Source organism: Chiloscyllium punctatum, chromosome 1, assembly GCF_047496795.1.
Source record: "Chiloscyllium punctatum isolate Juve2018m chromosome 1, sChiPun1.3, whole genome shotgun sequence".
NCBI classification, from domain to species: Eukaryota; Metazoa; Chordata; class Chondrichthyes; order Orectolobiformes; family Hemiscylliidae; genus Chiloscyllium; species Chiloscyllium punctatum.
In genome coordinates this window covers 154,284,465-154,304,584 of record NC_092739.1, presented here as the reverse complement: position 1 = coordinate 154,304,584, position 20,120 = coordinate 154,284,465, and the positions used below count along the sequence as shown (strand labels likewise).

At 42.6% G+C, this 20,120-nt stretch overlaps 1 protein-coding gene across 4 annotated transcripts in view; it reads right to left on the bottom strand.

The window, feature by feature from the left end:
* The window catches only part of dnaaf9 (dynein axonemal assembly factor 9), a 212,406-nt gene that overhangs the window by 135,623 nt on the left and 56,663 nt on the right, over nucleotides 1–20,120 (bottom strand). For all 4 annotated transcript variants that reach the window (XM_072577236.1, XM_072577220.1, XM_072577228.1 and 1 more), the window contains 3 exons: nucleotides 14,489–14,570; nucleotides 14,361–14,397; nucleotides 5,624–5,708 (listed from right to left, as the gene is read on the bottom strand). In XM_072577236.1, coding sequence (XP_072433337.1) covers nucleotides 5,624–5,708; nucleotides 14,361–14,397; nucleotides 14,489–14,570 — 204 coding nt within the window. The remainder of the gene's footprint in view (nucleotides 1–5,623; nucleotides 5,709–14,360; nucleotides 14,398–14,488; nucleotides 14,571–20,120) is intronic.

The window sequence follows — 20,120 nt, the reverse complement described above, 5'->3', positions numbered from 1 at the left end:
TAGTCAACTGTGTTTAGCACAGATCATAAAATATAGGAGGAGACTAAGGCCACTCAGCCTGTCGAGTTTGCACCACCATTCGAACATAGCTGATATGTTGCTCAACCTACAGTCTCCTTGTAAAACTTGATCCGCCTACTAATCCATAAGACCATTAGATATAGGAGTAGAATTAAGCCATCTGGACCACCGATTCTGCACTGCTATTCGATCACGGCCGATATTTCTCAAAACTATTTACATGCCTTCTCCGGTAACCCTTGATCCTCAACAATCAAGAACATCTCTATCACTCCCAGTCTTAAATACATTCAATGACCTGGGCTCCACAGCATTCTGTGGCAATGCATTCTACAGATTCATCATCTTCTGACTCAAGAAATTCCTCACCTCTGTTCTGAAGGAGGTAGCTCTGTCCTTCACTCTGAGGCTATGCCCTCAGGTCCTAGTCTCTCCTACTAGTCAAGAGCACATAATACATCTTCTCCACACACTCTCTATCCAGGCCTTTCCATATTCTGTAAGTTTCAAACATGCACCCCCACCCCATCCTTCGATGTTCACTAGAGTACAGACCTGGAGCCTTCAACAGCTCCTCATACGACAAGCCCTTCATCCCTGAACAATTTTTAAAGCCAGGACATCCTTCCTAAACACACAGCCAGAACTGCTCACAATACTTGAAATGAAGTCTGAGCAGGGCTTTGTGCAGCTGTAGCAGTACATTTCTGTTCTTCAATTATAGTTTCTGCGCTTCAGATTTTGAAAGCTTTTCCCAGTTTATTCTTCCTACCAAAATGCTCACACTTTCCCACATTGTACTCCATCTGCCGCTTGTTTATCCACTTTCCTAGCCTGTCAAAGGACTTCTGCAACCTCCCCACTCCCACTACCTAATCTTCCTGCAAACATGGCAATAATGCCCTCGTTCCTTCGTCCAGATTGTGAATGTACGATGTGGTCCCAACACTGACCCCTGGTGTACTGCTGGTGTCTTCCACTGTGTAATCTGACACAAAGTACCTATTTAGTTCCCTCACTATCTCTGTTCCCTATTACTACTTCTCCAGCCTCATTTTCCAGTGGTCCAATGTCCACTCTTGCCTCTCTTATCTTTTAGATATCTCAAAAATAAAATCTTCAATAAAATTAGCTATTTTATTCTCATATAACATCTTCTCCCCCATTATTGTTTAAGTTCTCCTCTGCTGGTTTTTAAAAGGCTTCCCAACCCCTCAGTCTTCCCACTAATCTTCATGCTTTTTCTTTTGCTTTTGTGTGGTCCCGAATTCCCTCATCAGCAATGGTTTCCTTCCCATCCCCTAAGTGAGTTTCATCTACCTTGGGATGAATTTCGAACATGCCTCTCAAATTATATCCAGAAATTCCTGTCATGTTGCTCCACCATCTCACCATCTTTCCTACTAAGCTCCCCTTCTAATCAAATCTAGCCAGCTCTTTGTTTGTGGCGGAGTAGTTTTTTTTAAAACTCAATTATAATATCATGACATCCGATTCCAGCTTCTCCCTCAAACGATAGGACGAAATCGAACATATTACGGTTACTATCCCTTCACCTTAATCTCCCTAATCAAGTCTGCTTCATTATACATCACCAAATCCAGAATTGCCTATTTCCTAATGGACTCGACCTAAACCTGCTCCAAAAGCTCACCTCATAGACATTCCATAAATTCCTTTTCTTGAGATCCACTACCAACCTGATTTTCCCAGCTCCTCAACTCCACCAACAACTCTACACATTGCAACTCTATATCACTTCTTGTTATCGATTTCTTTTCTCACTAACAAGGCAATGTCTCCCTCTCTGCCCGTCCTTTGTATTTCCTTGGATATTTAGTTCCTTGGGCTGTTCCCCTTGTAGCCACGTCTCTGTAATACCCACATCATACCCGCCAATTTCAAGCTGCACTACAAACTCAATTACCTTGTTTCATATACTGTGTACATTACAATACCATCAGTCCTGAATTGACTGCTCGACCCTTCTCATTGCCACCCTGTTTTCTGCTGCGCCTGAAGTTCATTTCCTATCCCTTTCCACACACTCTATCCTATCACTTGTTCTGGAAGGCATAATCATCTGCTGAGCCCTCCCAATTTGAACTTTCTCTATAATTTTTCATACAAATTATGAACTTGTTTATAATAGGCTCAATGACTTGGCCTTCTGCAGCAAGGAGCTCCATACATTCACCACCAACTGGCTGAAGAAACTTTTCATCTCTATTCTTCAGGACCACCCCTTCGCTCTGAGGCTGCGCCAGAGTTCTAGTCTTTCCTACTAGTAGCAATATCTTCTCCAGTTCATTCTATCCAGGTATCTTGAGATGAGGCACCATCTTTGTCTCTCAATTACATAAGCAGGAGATACTAATGCCACAAACTCAGTTCCCTAGCCACTCATTTCATTTCCCTTTCTCATCACCAAGATCACTTACATCTTCAAAAAAGCATTCTTTCCCATTCCTCACTCAACCCATCTTTTGTTATCTCCAGACCGCTGCAATATTGTTTCCAATATTTTTTTCCTCCTCCTTTACTCTCACCTCCATTCCAGCTGTGAAATCGGACTTCATCTCAAACACAGCTGCAATATCCCATATTCTTTCAGCAGTCTGTTTAAATCAGCAATCCTGAGCTTTCTAAGCTGTAATGGCTTCGGTCCAGCAGGATTTCAAATTTAACTTCTTATCCTCCTTTTTACATCTTTTCACAGCCATGTCCACCCCCTTTCTAACTTCCTCCGAAACTATGATTTTTCAGATGTTTTGACTATAAATTCTGAAATACCCTTGCAAATTTCTTTTCCTTTCCAAACTATCATTATTTAAAGCTGACTTTGTTCTGTCCACAGATCCTTTTGTTAGGTTCAGTGGCAAATTTTGTTTAAGGACACACCTATAAAAGCACTCCCCTGATACTTTGCTATCTTAAAAAGGTTCTAAATGAATTCAAGCTTTGTCCCTGATCAATAAATGTGTCAGTCAACATCACTAAGCACATTTTATGGCCATGATGCTCATTCCTATGTGCAGAACCTTGTACGCACAATGCTCCCATTACAATAGAACAGTGACTAGTTGACAAATAGTTGATTGTCCCAAAAAGCATAGTAGCCATCCTAAGGTGAAGAAATGCTCTGTATAATGGAATTCTTTCTTCTTTACAACAGTTGCCTATATTATTTCTTAAGTAGATGGAATTAGTGGTTCCCATTATTTGGGAAGTTAAGAGTGAGGGGCCATAGTTACAAGATTAAATATGTAGGGCTTAAAACAGAACACAAATGAAACTTTATAAACTTAAAATTAAGTAACTTCCAAGTTTAAAAGTTAAATAAAAACAATCAATGATCAAGGTGCATGCAATCAGGAGACTACAGTGAAGTATAAGACCATAAGACATAGGAGTGGAAGTAAGGCTATTTGACCCATCGAGTCCACTCCGCCATTCAATCATGGCTGATGGCACTTCAACTCCACTTACCCGCATTCTCCCCGTAGCCCTTAATTCCCTGAGACAACAAGAATCTATCAATCTCTGCCTTGAAGACATCTAGTGTCCCGGCCTCCACTGCACTCCGCGGTAATGAATTCCACAGGCCCACCACTCTCTGGCTGAAGAAATGTCTCCTCATTTCTGTTCTGAATTTACCCCCCTCTAATTCTAAGGCTGTGTCCACGGGTCCTAGTCTCCTCACCTAACAGAAACAATTTTCTAGCATCCACCCTTTACAAGCCATGTATTGTCTTGTACATCTCTATTAAGTCTCCCTTTAATCTTCTAAACTCCAATGAATACAATCCCAGGATCCTCAGCCGTTCCTCGTATATTAGACCTACCATTCCAGGGATCATCCGTGTGAATCTCCGCTGGACACGTTCCAGTGCCAATATGTCCTTCCTGAGGTGTGGGGACCAAAACTGGACACAGTACTCCAAATGGGGCCTAACCAGAGCTTTATAAAGTCTCAGTAGCACAACGGTGCTTTTATATTCCAACCCTCTTGAGATAAGTGACAACATTGCATTCGCTTTCTTAATCACAGACTCAACCTGCATGTTGACCTTTAGAGAATCCTCGACTAGCACTCCCAGATCCCTTTGTACTTTGGCTTTACAAATTTTCTCACCGTTTAGAAAGTAGTCTGTGCTTTTATTCTTTTTTCCAAAGTGCAAGACCTCGCATTTGGTCACGTTGAATTCCATCAGCCATTTCCTGGACTACTCTCCCAAACTGTCTAGATCCTTCTGCAGCCTCCCCACTTCCTCAGTACTACCTGCCTGTCCACCTAACTTCGTATCATCGGCAAACTTTGCTAGAATTTCCCCAGTCCCTTCATCCAGATCATTAATATATAATGCGAACAGCTGTGGCCCCAACACTGAACCCTGCGGGACACCACTCGTCACCGGCTGCCATTCTGAAAAAGAACCTTTTACCCCAACTCTCTGCCTTCTGTCAGACAGCCAATCATCAATCCATCCCAATAGCTCACCGCGAACACCAGTTTTGGTCCCCTTAATTAAGGTAAGGTATTATTTCATTGGAGGCAGTTCAGAAAAGGCTCATTGGGAAGATCCCTAGCATGGAGTGATTATTTTATGAGCAAAGGCTAAATCAGGTTGGGATTCATTTAGGAAGCACAGTGGCTCAGTGGTTAGCACTGCTGCCTCACAGCACCAGGAATCCAGGTTCAAATCGACTAATGGGTAGTTTGTACATTCTCCCCATGTCTTCACGGGTTCTGTCTGGGTGCTGCGGTTTCATTCCAAAGTTTAAAAACGCGTAGGTTAAGTGAATCGGCCGTGGTAAAAGCAGGATTACAGAGATAGGTTAGAGGGGTAGGTCTGAGTGGGATGCTCTTCTGAGGGGTTGTTGAGGACTCAATGGGCTGAATGGCCAGTTTCCACACTGTTGAGATTAAATGATTCTATGACTCCATTCATTCGGACTTTAGAAAAATGAGAGAGATGATCTCATGAGGATTCTTAAGGGGCTTGCCAGGGTAAATGCTGAGTGGATGCATCCCCTCTTAGAATCTAGGACCTGAGAGCATAGTCTCAGAAGTACAGGCCAATTTAAGACTGAGATGAGAAGGAATTTGTTTTCTCAGAGGTTGTGTGTCTTTGGGACTCCTGATCAGAGAGCTGTGCAGGCAGAGATAGATTCTTGATCAGTAAGGGAATCAAGGATTATAGGGAAAGGGCAGGAAGGTGGATAGGAGTAATGTTGAATCAGCCATGATCCTGTCAAATGGTGAAGCACGATCGTGGGCGCAGAATGACCAATTCCTGTTACTATTGGTCAGGGTCTTCTTCTGGTCTTATCAAAGACTGATTTTGCTAACATTTTCACATATTTTACAGCACTGTGCTGAAACTTCCAAAATACAAATGAGCAAGAATATGCACCATGCACTCCAAGCTGTCAGATACCTAACAACCATATTATTTCTCTTTCATCCACTTGGCAGATGTTGCAAAGATTCCAATGAATTATGAGATCACCTCTCATTTGCCTTGCTATGATTGCTATAGCCGGCAGCCCCAAAATAAAAGTCAACCGGTTTATATTCAATCTTACAAAGTACACTTACAATTTTTAAGCTGGAAGTTTCCACGTAGCATCGGATGCTAGCCAGCACTGCTTCTACTACAGCAACATAAATTTGTGGCAACACCCTATGAAATAAAGATCAAAGATTTACACACTCATTCACAATGCAGCCCAGCACACAGTTTGCCAACATTTCATCCAAATGTCACATGTAGCTAATTGAGAATACATGTAGTTAATGGATTTCTGACTAAAATTAGAAATGAATAATAGGCATCTGGCATTGGTCACGCAATATTCATAATTACATGTAATAGTCACGTTACTATCTACTCTTTTGTCTGTGTTTTTGATAAAGTGGTAAGAGCAAAAGCAGAGTGAGTGTTATGGATTGCTAGGAATACCTTTTTATTTGGTTACTGAACTGTGGGAGATGCTAAGTAAATGGTTACTCCTTCCCTTCAGCAATACAAAAAGGGACTGTTCCTTCTGCCACACCTTGGCCTATACCTCAGACATCTCTAAAACCACAACCCTTCGCATACAAGCAAAAGAAATACAGAACTTGCCCTTTTACATCTCCTTGCCCATTACGCAGCGCCCAAACTTTCCTCCCAATTACCATAAGACATAGGAGTGGAAGTAAGGCCATTCGGCCCATCAAGTCCACTCCGCCATTCAAACATGGCTGATGGGCATTTCAACTCCACTTACCCGCATTCTCCCCGTAGCCCTTAAATTCTTGATGTCACAAGGAATTATCAATCTCTGCCTTGAAGACATTCAGCGTCCTGGCCTCCACTGCACTCCGCGGCAATGAATTCCACAGGCCCACCACTCTCTGGCTGAAGAAATGTCTCCGCATTTTTGTTCTGAATTTACCCACTCTAATTCTAAGGCTGTGTCCACAGGTCCTAGTCTCCTCGCCTAACGGAAACAATTTCCTAGCGTCCACCCTTTTCAAGCTATGTATTATCTTGTAAGTTTCTATTAGATCTCCCCTTAATTAGATTAGATTAGATTAGATTAGATTACTTACAGTGTGGAAACAGGCCCTTCGGCCCAACAAGTCCACACCGCCCCGCTGAAGCGTACCCACCCATACCCCTACATCTACATCGACCCCTTACCTAACACTACGGGCAATTTAGCATGGCCAATTCACCTGACCTGCACATCTTTGGACTGTGGGAGGAAACCGGAGCACCCGGAGGAAACCCACGCAGACACGGGGAGAACGTGCAATCTCCACACAGTCAGTCGCCTGAGGCGGGAATTGAACCACTGTGCCACTGTGCCACCGTGCCGCCTAACTCCAATTAATACAATCCCAGGATCCTCAGCCGTTCCTCGTATGTTAGACCTACCATTCCAGGGATCATCTGTGTGAATCTCCGCTGGACACGCTCCAGTGCCAGTAATGTCCTTCCTGAGGTGTGGGAACCAAAACTGGACACAGTACACTGAATGGTGCCTAACCAGAGCTTTATAAAGTCTCAGTAGCAGAACGGTGCTTTTATATTTCAACCCTCTTGAGAGAAATGACAGCATTGCATTCGCTTTCTTAATCATGGACTCAACCTGCATGTTTATCCTTAGAGAATCCTCAACTAGCGCTCCCAGATCCCTTTGTACTTTGGCTTTACGAATTTTCTCACCGTTTAGAAAGTAGTCCATGCTTGTATTCTTTTTTCCAAAGTGCAAGACCTCACATTTGCTCACATTGAATTCCATCAGCCATTTTCTGGACCACTCTCCCAAACGGTCTAGATCCTTCTGCAGCCTCCCCACTTCCTCAGTACGACCTGCCTATCCACCTAACTTTGTATCATCGGCAAACTTCGCTACAATGCCCCCAGTCTCTTCATCCAGATCATTAATATATAATGGGAACAGCTGTGGTCCCAACACTGAACCCTGCGGGATACCGCTTGTCAGCGGCTGCCATTCTGAAAAAGAACCTTTTATCCCAACTCTCTGCCTTCTGTCAGACAGCCAATCCTCAATCCATACCAGTAGCTTACCTCGAACACCATGGGCCCTCATCTTGCTCAGCAGCCTCCCGTGTGGCACTTTATCAAAGGCCTTTTGGAAGTCTAGGTCGACCACATCCACTGGGTTTCCCTGGTCTAACCTACTTGTCATCTCTTCAAAGAATTCCAACAGGTTTGTCAGGCACGACCTCCCCTTACTAAATCCATGTTGACTTGATCTAATCCGACCCTGCTCTTCCAAGAATTTAGAAACCTCATCCTTAATGATGGATTCTAGAATTTTACCAACAACCGAGGTTAGGCTAATTGGCCTATAATTTTCCATCTTTTGTCTTGATCCTTTCTTGAACAAGGGGGTTACAACAGCGATCTTCCAATCATCCGGGACTTTCCCTGACTCCAGTGACTTTTGAAAGATCTCAACCAATGCCTCCGTTATTTCCTCAGCCACCTCCCTCAGAACTCTAGGATGTTGCCCATCGAGGCCAGGAGGTTTATCGATTTTAAGACTTTTTAGCTTTTCTAGCACTTTCTCTTTTGTAATGGCAACCATATTCAACTCAGCCCCCTGACTCCCTTTAAATGTTGGGATATTACTCATGTCTTCCCACTGTGAAGACTGATGCAAAGTACTTATTAAGTTCTCCTGCTATTTCCTTATCTCCCATCACTAGGCTTCTAGCATCAGTTTGAAGTGTCCCAATGTCTACTTTTGCCTGTCATTTGTTTCTTATGTATTGAAAGAAACTTTTACTATCATTTCTAATATTACTGGCTGGCCTACCTTTATATTTGATCCTCTCCTTCCTTATTTCTCTCTTTGTTATCCTCTGTTTGTTTTTGTAGCCTTCCCAATCTTCTGATTTCCCAGTGTTCTTGGCCACTTTATAGGATCTCTCTTTTTCTTTAATACATTTCCTGACTTCCTTTGTCAGCCATAGCTGTCTAATCCCTCCCAGGATAATCTTTCTTTTCTTGGGGATGAACCTCTATACAGTGTCCTCAATTTTACCCACAAGCTCCTGCCATTTTTGCTCTACTGTCTTCCCCGCTGGGCTCTGCTTCCAGTCCATTTTTGTCAGTTCCTCTCTCATGCCCTCATAATTACCTTTATTTAACTGTAACACCATTACATCAGATTCTGTCTTCTCTCTTTCAAACTGCAGACTGAACTCTATCATATTATGATCGCTGCTTCCTAAGTGTTCCCTTACTTTAAGATTTTTTACCAGAGCAATTTACATGCTCCTCTTCAATTTTGTTCACCATATTTATTATCCATGATGCAGCCTGCTGTACGAAATACAGACTAAATGTTAGTTGAGTGACTACTTTGTGAAGTAACTTCACTCATTCTGTATGTACGAGTTTCTGGTCTTCTGTCTTTTTAATTCTTATCCACACTTATGACCTCGGTCCTTGGCCTCCATGCTTTGAAAGTTTATAAAATCATGAGGGGCATAGATAAAAGGTGAATAGTCAAGGTCTTTTCCTTAGGGTAGCCAAATCTAAAACTAGATGGCACAGATTTAAGATGAGTGGAGTCAGATTTAAAAGGGACCTGTGGGGCAACTTTCTCACACAGAGGATGGAACAAGCTACCACAGGATGTGGTCAAGGCAAATACAATTCCAACATTTAAAAGACATTTGGACAGGTACATGGATAGGAAAGGTTTAGAGGCAAGTGGGCCAAGCACAGGCATATAGGACTCATTCAGTTTAGGAAACCTTGACAGCATGGATGAGTTGGGCTGAAGGGCTTGTTTCTGTGCTGTAGGACTATAGCTCAATGCTCAACATCAGTTCAAGGATTAGCAGCCCTTCTTTCAATTAGGTACTTCACACCCCTCTGAACTAGAGCAAATTCAAATAACAATTCTGTTGCATCCATTTAAAGACACCAAACCACAAACTGCCAGTGTGAAAACTGAATTTCTGCTGTTAAACTGAAAATGTTGAAATCAGATCAACTGTCTTTCAAGATACCTCACAGAATTTCTTTTTAACAAAGTGGCCAATCTGATGTCACCCATTCCACATTGCCGTAAACTAATAATTGTGTAACACTACTATCCAGCTGTTCCGGTCTACAATAGGAGGGTTACCAGGCATATTATTACTGCACCTGAAAGAGCAATTCTATGCTGAGTAACTTATCTTCTGACTGCACAAAGCCTTCCCACTATCCAAAGACACAAGTCAGGAGTTTAATAGAAGGTGCTCCACTTGCATGAATGATGGGCATAAGTTCAAATATCATCCACTATTTGCACAGTGCACAAACTGATAATTCTTAAAGCTAAACTTTTTGGCTTTCAAGTAAATGAAGGGAAAAAAACTGACAAGTAGTACAAATAAATAAATTATTTTATGGCATTGTCAATTTCTTGACAAAATTTGAAAGCATATTTGGGTACTAAATAAGTGAATAAAAGATGAGCAAGTACTTCATATATTTAATGCCAGAAGGTCATCCTTTAAGTCATACATTCAAAGCTGTTCGCAGTCCGATAGGAAAAATGGGAAAATTACCAATAATAGCTCTATGTGCAGCATAAGTGATGAGAATTATTTAATTCAATTTTATCAATTTTTATTCTTTTTCCACATGTCATGTCATGGGGTACAGCTAGCACTTACTGCCCAATCCTAAATGGTGGTAGTAGTGGTGGTAGTGGCCAACCACCTTCATGAACCACTGCAGATTGGACTGTGCAGGTACAGCTACAACATTGTCAGAAAGGGAATTCCAAAATTTGGCCTCAGTGTCAATGAAGGAACTTGGTTGGGCCCATGCACCTGCTGCCTTTGCCCTTCCAGATGGTGGATATTATGGGTTTAGAAAAAGTGTCAATGTAAGTGCCTTGTTGAGTTGCTGCAATACAGCTTGTTTTGGTGCACATTGCCAAGACTGTACAACATTGATGCAGTGAATACGGTAGGGGAAAGCCTGGGTGTTATGCGGTGGTCTGCTTTTTGTCAAGCTTTTGAGTGTTGCAGGAAATCAGCATAAGGAAAATTTGTATCTGACAACGTGGGAGTCTTTTGAAATCTATTTGACCGAAGTTCAAGGGCAGCATATTCTAGTGAGGATGAAACCGAAGGCAAGATTCAGGAATGGTGGATGATGAGAGATTTTCTAAGTTTTGTTAAAAAGAAAAAGGAAGCATTTGTAATGTTTAGGAAACCGAGATACCGAATACTTCACATCACTTTTCACCAAGGAGAAAGATATTGATGTTGCTAAGTTTAGAGGGGGATTTGTTGAAATTGAGGCACATTGCTATTAAGAAAGTGGTGGTGTTGAGCATCTTCAAAAACACCAAGTCAGATAAGGCCCTGAGCCTGACATGATCTAGCCCAGGATACTGAAGGCAGTAAGAGAAGGAATTGCTCAGGCATTGAAAGAGATCTTCCTATCCTCTTTAGCCATAGGTGAAGTTCCAGAAGATCCAAGAATAGCTAAAATCGTTACTTTGTTCAAGAAGGGCAACAGGGATAATCCAGGAAGTTACTTGCACTTGGGGAACATAAGAACGTAAGAACTAAGAGCAGGAGCAGGGCATCTGGTCCTTAGAGCCTACTCCGCCATTCAGTAAGATCATGGTTGATCTTTTTGTGGACTCAGCTGGACTGACAAGAAAAGACTTACTAGGGAGAGTCAGCTTATCTTCAGCAGAGGTTTTGTCTCACAAAGTTAGTAGAGTTCCTTGAGGAAATGACAAAGGTGACTGAAAAGGGTAAGGTAGTGGATGTTGTTCACATGGATTAGAGTGAAGCATTTGACAAGGTTCCTCATGGTACGCTGGTGCAGAAGATCAAATCACATGGTAAGCTGGCAAGACGGATACAAAATTGGCTTGACCATAGAAGGCATATCATGCAGGGGTGTTTCTCTAACTGATGTCTGTGTATAGTGGAGTCCCATCATTGCTGGGATTTCTATTGTTTGTAATAGATTTGAATGAAAAGGACAACGGTTTGAATATAAGTTTGCAGATAACATGAAAATTGTGGACAGTGAGGAAGAACATCAACGATGCAGTAGGATATTGATCAAGTGGAAAGTTGGGTATTAACATGGCAGATAAATGTTAATCTGAACAGATATGAGGTCAAATGCGAGAAATTAGTATACTGTAAATGGCCAGACCCTTAGGAGTACTCATTTACAAAGAGAGCTTGGGGTTCAAGTCCATAACTCCCTAAAAGTGACAACATAAGTAGATAAGATGGTAAAGAAGGGATACAGCATGCTTGCATTCATTGGTCAGAGCACTAAGCATAAGTTGGCAAATCATTTTGCAACTTATGAAGACTTTGCTCAGGCCACATTTGGAGTACTCTATGCAGTTTTAGTCACTACACTGTAAGAAGGGAGGTGGAGGCTTTGGAGAGGATGCAGAAGACATTTACCAGAATGTTGCCTGGATCAAACTGCATCAGCTAATAAGGAGAGGTCGGACAAACTTGGATTATTTTCACAACAGCATCAGATGCTGAGGGATGACTTGATAGAAGTAAATAAAATTATGAGAGGTGGGTAATCAGAATCTCTTTCCCAGAGTGGAAATGTCAAATGCTAAGGGGTTTAGGTTGAAGGTGAGGTGGGCAGGTTTAAAGGAGATATGCAAGGAAAAGTAATATATTTTTTTAAAAAAACCACAAAATCAAAGGGTGGCAGGTACCTAAAACACACTTCCAGGGGAGGTGGTAGAAGCAGATACAATAGCAAAGTTTAAGCAGCATTTAGACAGACACATGAACAGGCAAGAACAGTGGGACATGGACCATATGCAGGTAGATTAGAATAGCACATGGTCAGCACAGACAGGGCCTGTCCCTGTGCTCTTTTCTTCTATATTATAGGAGCTGCACTAATCCAGGCAACTGGAGAGTATTTCGTCATCACTCGGATTTGCACCTTGGAGATAAAAGACAGGTTTTAAGGCACCAAGAAGCGAGTTCCTCATCACAACTCCCAGCCTCTGACCTGCTCTTGTCGCTACAGTTATTGCAACAAATCTTCATTATACACTGATTCACTACCCACAGATCTGCATCCTCATTACGCCAGCCTGAGGTCCCATCTTTAAATTCCCCAGTCTCACATCTTGTTTGCTTTCAGTAAACATTGTGTGGTCCTTCATGGTACATGACCGTGGTATCCATGCTTACTGTCTGTGCCCTATCTCTCACAGATACCGAGGACTTAGTGTTTATGGCTGTCCAGTTCAGCTCCAAATCTGTGGCCGCCCCATGGAGAAAAATCACTTGACAAATAATTGACGTTAAAGAACAAAGGCATACTTTCTCAGACAAATCGGTTTAAGTTTGCCAAAAATATGAAATATCACTTGCACAAAAACCAATTGTACATGGGCACAGATCAAATGAACTCCGTAGAAAAGTAAAACAACTGGCAGCTATTGCAAAGCTAGTTTCTTTCAAAGGTAAAAACAAGGTAAAATGCCATCCCGTATTCCCAATTTCTCCGCCTCCGCCGTATCTGTTCCCAGGAGGACCAGTTCCACCATAGGACACACCAGATGGCCTCCTTCTTTAGAGACCGCAATTTCCCTTCCCACGTGGTTAAAGATGCCCTCCAACGCATCTCGTCCACATCCCGCACCTCCGCCCTCAGACCCCACCCCTCCAACCGTAACAAGGACAGAACGCCCCTGGTGCTCACCTTCCACCCTACCAACCTTCGCATCAACCAAATCATCCGTCGGCATTTCCGCCACCTCCAAAAAGACCCCACCACCAGGGATATATTTCCCTCCCCACCCCTTTCCGCCTTCCGCAAAGACCGTTCCCTCCGTGACTACCTGGTCAGGTCCACACACCCCTACGACCCACCCTCCCATTCTGGCACTTTCCCCTGCCACCGCAGGAACTGTAAAACCTGTGCCCACACCTCCTCCCTCACCTCTATCCAAGGCCCTAAAGGAGCCTTCCACATCCATCAAAGTTTCACCTGCACATCCACTAATATCATTTATTGTATCCGTTGCTCCCGATGTGGTCTCCTCTACATTGGGGAGACTGGGCGCCTCCTAGCAGAGCGCTTTAGGGAACATCTCCGAGACACCCGCACCAATCAACCAAACCGCCCCGTGGCCCAACATTTCAACTCCCCCTCCCACTCTGCCGAGGACATGGAGGTCCTGGGCCTCCTTCACCGCCGCTCCCTCACCACCAGACGACTGGAGGAAGAACGCCTCAACTTCCGCCTCGGAACACTTCAACCCCAGGGCATCAATGTGGACTTCAACAGCTTCCTCATTTCCCCTTCCCCCACCTCATCCTAGTTTCAAACTTGCAGCTCAGTTACTAACTCCTTGACTTGTCCGACCTACCTATCTTCTTTTCCACCTATTCACTCCACCCTCTCCTCCTTGACCTATCACCTTCATCTCCTCCCCCACTCACCCATTGTACTCTGTGCTACTCTCTCCCCACCCCCACCCTCCTCTAGCTTATCTCTCCATGCTTCAGGCTCACTGCCTTTATTCCTGATGAAGGGCTTTTGCCCGAAACGTTGATTTCGCTGCTCGTTGGATGCTGCCTGAACTGCTGTGCTCTTCCAGCACCACTAATCCAGTATATAGTTTCTTTCAAATCCTATTCCAAGCTATAAAATTCTTTTACAACAACAATTCTCAGACTTTCAACTTTATGAAAAGAAATTTTGGAAGCCACTGCAGCTAACACTGATCCTAGACCATTATTCATGTCTTTATTCTTAAAGATGGCATAGAGAGTCAGTAAAACTTACAAGAGTTCATTATTTTTCTGTTGATTGTTGTCTTTGCCTGCAAGAATTGAATTAAAATAGGCATTCATTTAATTTCTGAAAATCATTACAAATATAGAAATACATGAAATATTTAAAGATCAGCTTACCCATATAAGGTTCATGTGAATTTCCAAAAAAGAATGTCCTTGAGCATCCTAAAGGCCCCCTGGGAGATGTGCACTGCACAACCTAGAAGTTATTATTGTATTTGTATTATTTCATCTAAACCTGGCAAACAAGCAAATAACAATTCTCCACATCTTCAGACAAAAGCAAACATTGACCCAAGTTCAGAATTAACAAATGAAGCACAACCATTAAAAAAAAATGACCGCCAGAAGGATTAGCTTGTAACTTTGTAGTATTTCCCAAAGCATGCATTTTTGTCACAACTCCTAATATATCTTGTGCAGACAACTAAATTAAGAACCCAAATGAATGTGACTAAAAATATCTTCTTGCTATTATACTGAAACTTTCCAAAGAATCATTAACAATGTTTTCAACATTGAAGATAAAATATCAACTGATCTCTTGGCCAACTAATTCAGTCTACAGGAATTGTTTACCATTTGGTTGAGAAATGAGCGTGCAGTTAACTAACGTACACTTGTCCATGTCGAACAGGTTCGAGAGTCTCGCATCCTTTGCGGATGGGAATGGGGACTGCAGGGAAGATGAGCAAACTGACTCAGGCATCATGGTGCAGGAAGCTATTCAAGTGGGGAGGAAAGAAGAGAAGTGTAGTTGTAATTGGGGATCGTAAAGTTAGGGGCATGATCCTGGTCACAGAACAGTATCTAAGACTCCCAAAGGTTATGTTGTCTACCTGGTGCTTGGGCTTGGGCTTGGGCTCTTTCATCTGGGCTGCAGAGAAACTTGGATTGGGAGGATAAAAATCCACTTATTGTGGTCCACTTAGATACTAATTACATAGATAAAACTAGGGCAGAGGTTCTGCTAAAAGATTATGACCAACTAAGAGCTAAATTAAAAAGCAGAACCAAAAGAAGGTAATCAGCTCTGGACTAGTACCTGAGCCACGAGCTAACTGAGACAAGGTCAATAAAATTAAGCAGGTAAATGTAATGGTAAAGGTCCTAGGGAGTGTTGCTGAACAAAGAGACCTTGGAGTGCAGATTCATAGCTCCTTGAACGTGGAGTGGCAAGTAGATAGGATAGCAAAGGCGGCGTTTGGTATGCTTTCTTTTATTGGTCAGAGTATGGAGTACAGGAGGTGGGAAGTCATGTTGTGGCTGTACAGGACATTTGGTTAGGCCACTGTTGGAATATTGCGTGCAATTCTGGGCCCCTTCCTATCGGAAAGATGTTGTGAAACTTGAAAGGGTTCAGAAAAGATTTACAAGGATGTTGCTAGGGTTTGAGCTATGGGGAGAGGCTGAACAGGCTGGGGCTGTTTTCCCTGGAGCTTCAGAGGCTGAGAGGTGACCTTCTAGAGGTTTACAAAATTATGAGGGGCATGGATAGGGTAAATAGACAAAGTCTTTTCACTGGGGTCAGGGAGTCCAGAACTAGAGGGTTTAGGGTGAGAGGGGAAAGATATAAAGAGAGACCTAAGGGGCAATGTTTTCACACAGAGGGTGGTACAGGTATGGAATGAGCTGCCAGAAGGAAGTGGTGGAGGTTGGTACAATTGCAACATTTAAAAGGCATTTGGATGGGTGTATGAATAGGAAGGGTTTGGAGGGATATGGGCAGGGTGCTGGCTAGTGGGACTAGATTGGGTTGGGATATCTGGTCGGCATGGACGTGTTGGACCAAAGGATCTGTTTCCATGCAGTACATTTCTATGACTCTATGAATGTGTGCTTTAAAGATTGGGGTGAACGGCTTTGATTTCATGGGACATTGGCACCAGTACGGAAGAAATGGGGACCTGTTCGGATGGGACAGTCTTCATCTGAATTGTGATGGGACCAGAATCCTAGCGAATCATGTAACTGGGGCTGTAGACAGAGCTTTAAACTAAATGGAGTGAAGTGGGGTTCAGTTTTGGGGTAACTAGAAAATCCCAATTAAAAGGAGGAGGTAAGCGTACAGGTTAGCGATGTGGTGGATGGTTACCAGACAATAAAGGTGAGGGACAGAACACAAATGTCTTTATGCACCAAGGAATTTTTTTAAAAAAAGTAAGGAAATTTATCAGTAGAACAAATTTAAAAGTTTGTATCTAAATGCACAAAGCATTTGAAAAAAAATTAATGAGTTAATGGTGCAAATAGAAACAAAGGGTATGATTTGGTAGCAATTACTGGGACATGGTCACAAGTAGACTAAATCTGGAATGTGAACATCCAAAAGGTACCCAGCAGTTCAGAAAGACAGACAAAGAAAAAGGAGGTGGTATAGCTTTGCTGGTAAAAGAAGAGATCAGTATTGTAATGAGAAATAAGTACAGGAGATCAAGATGTCGAATCAGTCAGAGTAGAAATAAGAGAGACAGCAAAGGAAAGAAGTACATGATAGAGTAATCTACAGGCTCCCAAACAAAAGCTCCACAGTGGGGCACAGTATAAACCAGGAAATATTAGAGCCTTGCAAGAAAGATATGGCAATATCGTGGGTGCTATTTAACGTGCACATAGATTGGAAGGATCAAATTAGCAAGGGTAGCCTACAGGCAGAGTTCAATAAATGTATTAGAGATTGTTTCTTGGAGCAGTATGTTGTGAGAACAGGCTGCGCTGGATTTGGTATTGCGTAATGAGGAGAGATCAATTGATGACATCATAGTTAAGAATCCTTTCAGGAGTCGTGATCAAAGTATGATTGAATTCAAAATTCAGTTTGTGGGTAAGAAAGTGGAGTCTCGCACCACTGTTCTGGAACTGATCACAGGAAATTACATAGGCATAAGGACAGATGGCCAGAGTAGATTGGGCAGAAAGCCTAAAAGGCAAAATGGATTAGCAGTGACAGTTGTTTAAGGAGATCCTCAACTCTTCACAACTAAAACATATCCTAGTGAGGAAGAAAGATGGTGGGGTGGTTAAAAAAATAAATCCATGGCCAAACAAGACGGTCAAGTACAATATAAAGTGAAAAACTAAGGTACACCATATTGCAAAGGCCAGTGGCAGACTGGAAGATTGGCAAACTTACAAATGTAAAGAAAGAGATAATAAAAAATTTAATTAAAAGAGCTAAGGTAAATTGTAAAGGAAAACTAGCAATACCTTATATACAAAGATAAAAGGGAATAGAGTTGTTAAAGTTAAGTGGTGGCCCCTTGGAAGATGAAGCCGCAGTATTAATACTGGGCAACACAGATGGCAGAGATGTTACATCAATTCTTTGCTTTAGTTTTCATAATGGAGGACAGTAGTAATGTTCCTACTGGAACAGGCAAGTCAGAGGCAATTGAAAGAGTAGAGCTTAGAACAATTAATAACAACAAGGAAAAGGTACTCAGCAAACTATTAGCACTGACAAGTCCTCTGGTCTCATGGCCGACATCCTAGGGTATTAATGGAAGTGGCAGCGGAAATAGTGGATCAACTGGTTACAATATTGCAACATTCCTTGGACATGGAAAATTGCAAATGTAATGCCCTTATTCAAAAAGAGAGGCAATATATGGGAATTTACACACCAGTTGGTTTGACATCTGTTGTTGGGAAAGGGTGAGAATCAATTAGCAAGGAAGCAATATCAAGATATTTGCAAAGTCAAATGTTATCCATCAGAGTCAGCATGAAGAACAAATCATGTTTGACTAATTTGCTAGTTCTTCAAAGATTTAATGAGCAAAGCGGATAATGGCAATCCTGTAAAGCAATATATCTGTATTTGTGGAAGGCATTTGATAAGGTGCTGCACAAAAGGTTAATTCATGAGATTGGATTGTATCGGATTATATGTAATTTATTATCTTGGATAGGTGACTGGCTGATGGACAAAAGAAAATAGTAACTAATGGGTGCCACAGGGTTCAGTCCTTGAGCCCAACAATCTACATTAATGACTTGGATACAAGGTTAGAAGGCTCTATAGCCAAATTTGCAGATGGCAAAGAAATAGGCAGGATAGTACAAAGTAATGAGGAAATAAGAACTTTATGAATGAATATAAATAGGTTAAGAGAATGGGCCAATATGTGGCAGATGGAGTTTAACACGGGTCAGCGTAACATCGTGCACTTTGGTCGGAAAGATGGAAAGGCAAACCATTCTCTGAATTAAAAATCACAACACCAGGTTATAGTTCAACAAGTTTAATTGGAAGCACTAGCTTTCAGAGCACTGCTCTTCATCAGGTGATTGTGGAGAACACAATTGTAAGACACAGAATTTACAGCAAAAGTTTACAATGTGATGTAATTGAAATTATATATTGAAAAATACCTTGATTGTTTGTGGAGTCTCTCATCTGTTGGATGACCCTGATGGTTTGACTTCTTTCATATGTAAATCACAAAACTTTTTTTTTAAAAAAAAGAAAGTTACATTCTCAGGTTAACTGTAACAATTGGCATCAGCCAGATAAGATGTTAAGATGTTAAGATGTTGAAGGATAGCTACCCTGTGTTCCCTGTCTGTGCCATAATGTTTAGACTAATTCTAATTAACAGAGTCTTACATGGATTCATGCAGTTTTTGAGCAAAGTATAATGTAACTCTGCAAGTACAAATTCACCCCACAAACGTGCATGTGTGCAAGTGGGTGTGTGTCTGCCTGTGTCTGGGGTGGGTGTTGTGAGTGTATGTGTGTGCACCAGAGTGTAAAGTGTCCAGGTCTGAGAGAGGATGCATGTGAGAGTGTGTGTCTGTAGGAGTGAGAGAGTGTTTGTGAGAGTGTCTGTGTATATGTGTGCCTGTGTGTGTGTATATAGGAGTGCATCTGAGTGTGTAGTGCAACGGTGGTCACCTGTAATGTGACATGAACCCAAGGTCCCGGTTGAGGCCCTCCCTATGGGTACGGAACTCAGCTATCAGTCTCTGCTCGGCCACTTTTCGCTGCTGCCTGTCCCGAAGTCCGCCTTGGAGGACCCTAAGGTCCGAGGTTGAATGTCCTGGACCACTAAAGTGTTCCCCAACTGGGAGGGAACCCTCCTGTCTGTTGATTGCTGTGCAGTGCTCATTCATTCGTTGCCGTGGCCTTTGCTTGGTTTCCCCAATATACCATGCCTCAGGGCATCCTTGCCTGCAACGTATAAGATAGACAACGTTGGCTGAGTCACATGAGTACCTGCCACATACATGGTGGGAGGTGTCCCTACATGTAACGATGGTGTCCATATCCACACACTGACACGTCTTTCAGCGTATCCCGTGACAGGATTGTATTGGAGTTGTCCTAAAAGCCGGGCAGTTTGCTACAAACAATGATCTGTTTGAGGTTTGGTAGTTAAAGGTGAGCAGTGGAGGTGTGGGGAAGGTCTTGGCAAGGTGCTCATCCTCATTGATAACGTGCTTCAGGGCGCGAAGAACATGGCGTAGGTTTTTGGCTCCTGGGAAGTTCTGGACAACGAAGGGTACCTGTTGGTTACAGCACATGCCTGTCTCCTGAGGAGGTCATCACAGTTCCTTGCTGTGGCCCATCTGAACTGGCAATTGATGAGTTGAGCATCGTACCCCGTTCTTATGATGGAACCCAGAGTCCTTCCAGGTGCCCGTCACGTTCCTCCTCATCTGAACAGATCCGGTGTACGCACAGGGCTTGTCCATAGGGGATGGCTGTTTTAAATGTGTTTTGGGTGGAAGCTTTGATAAACTTCGC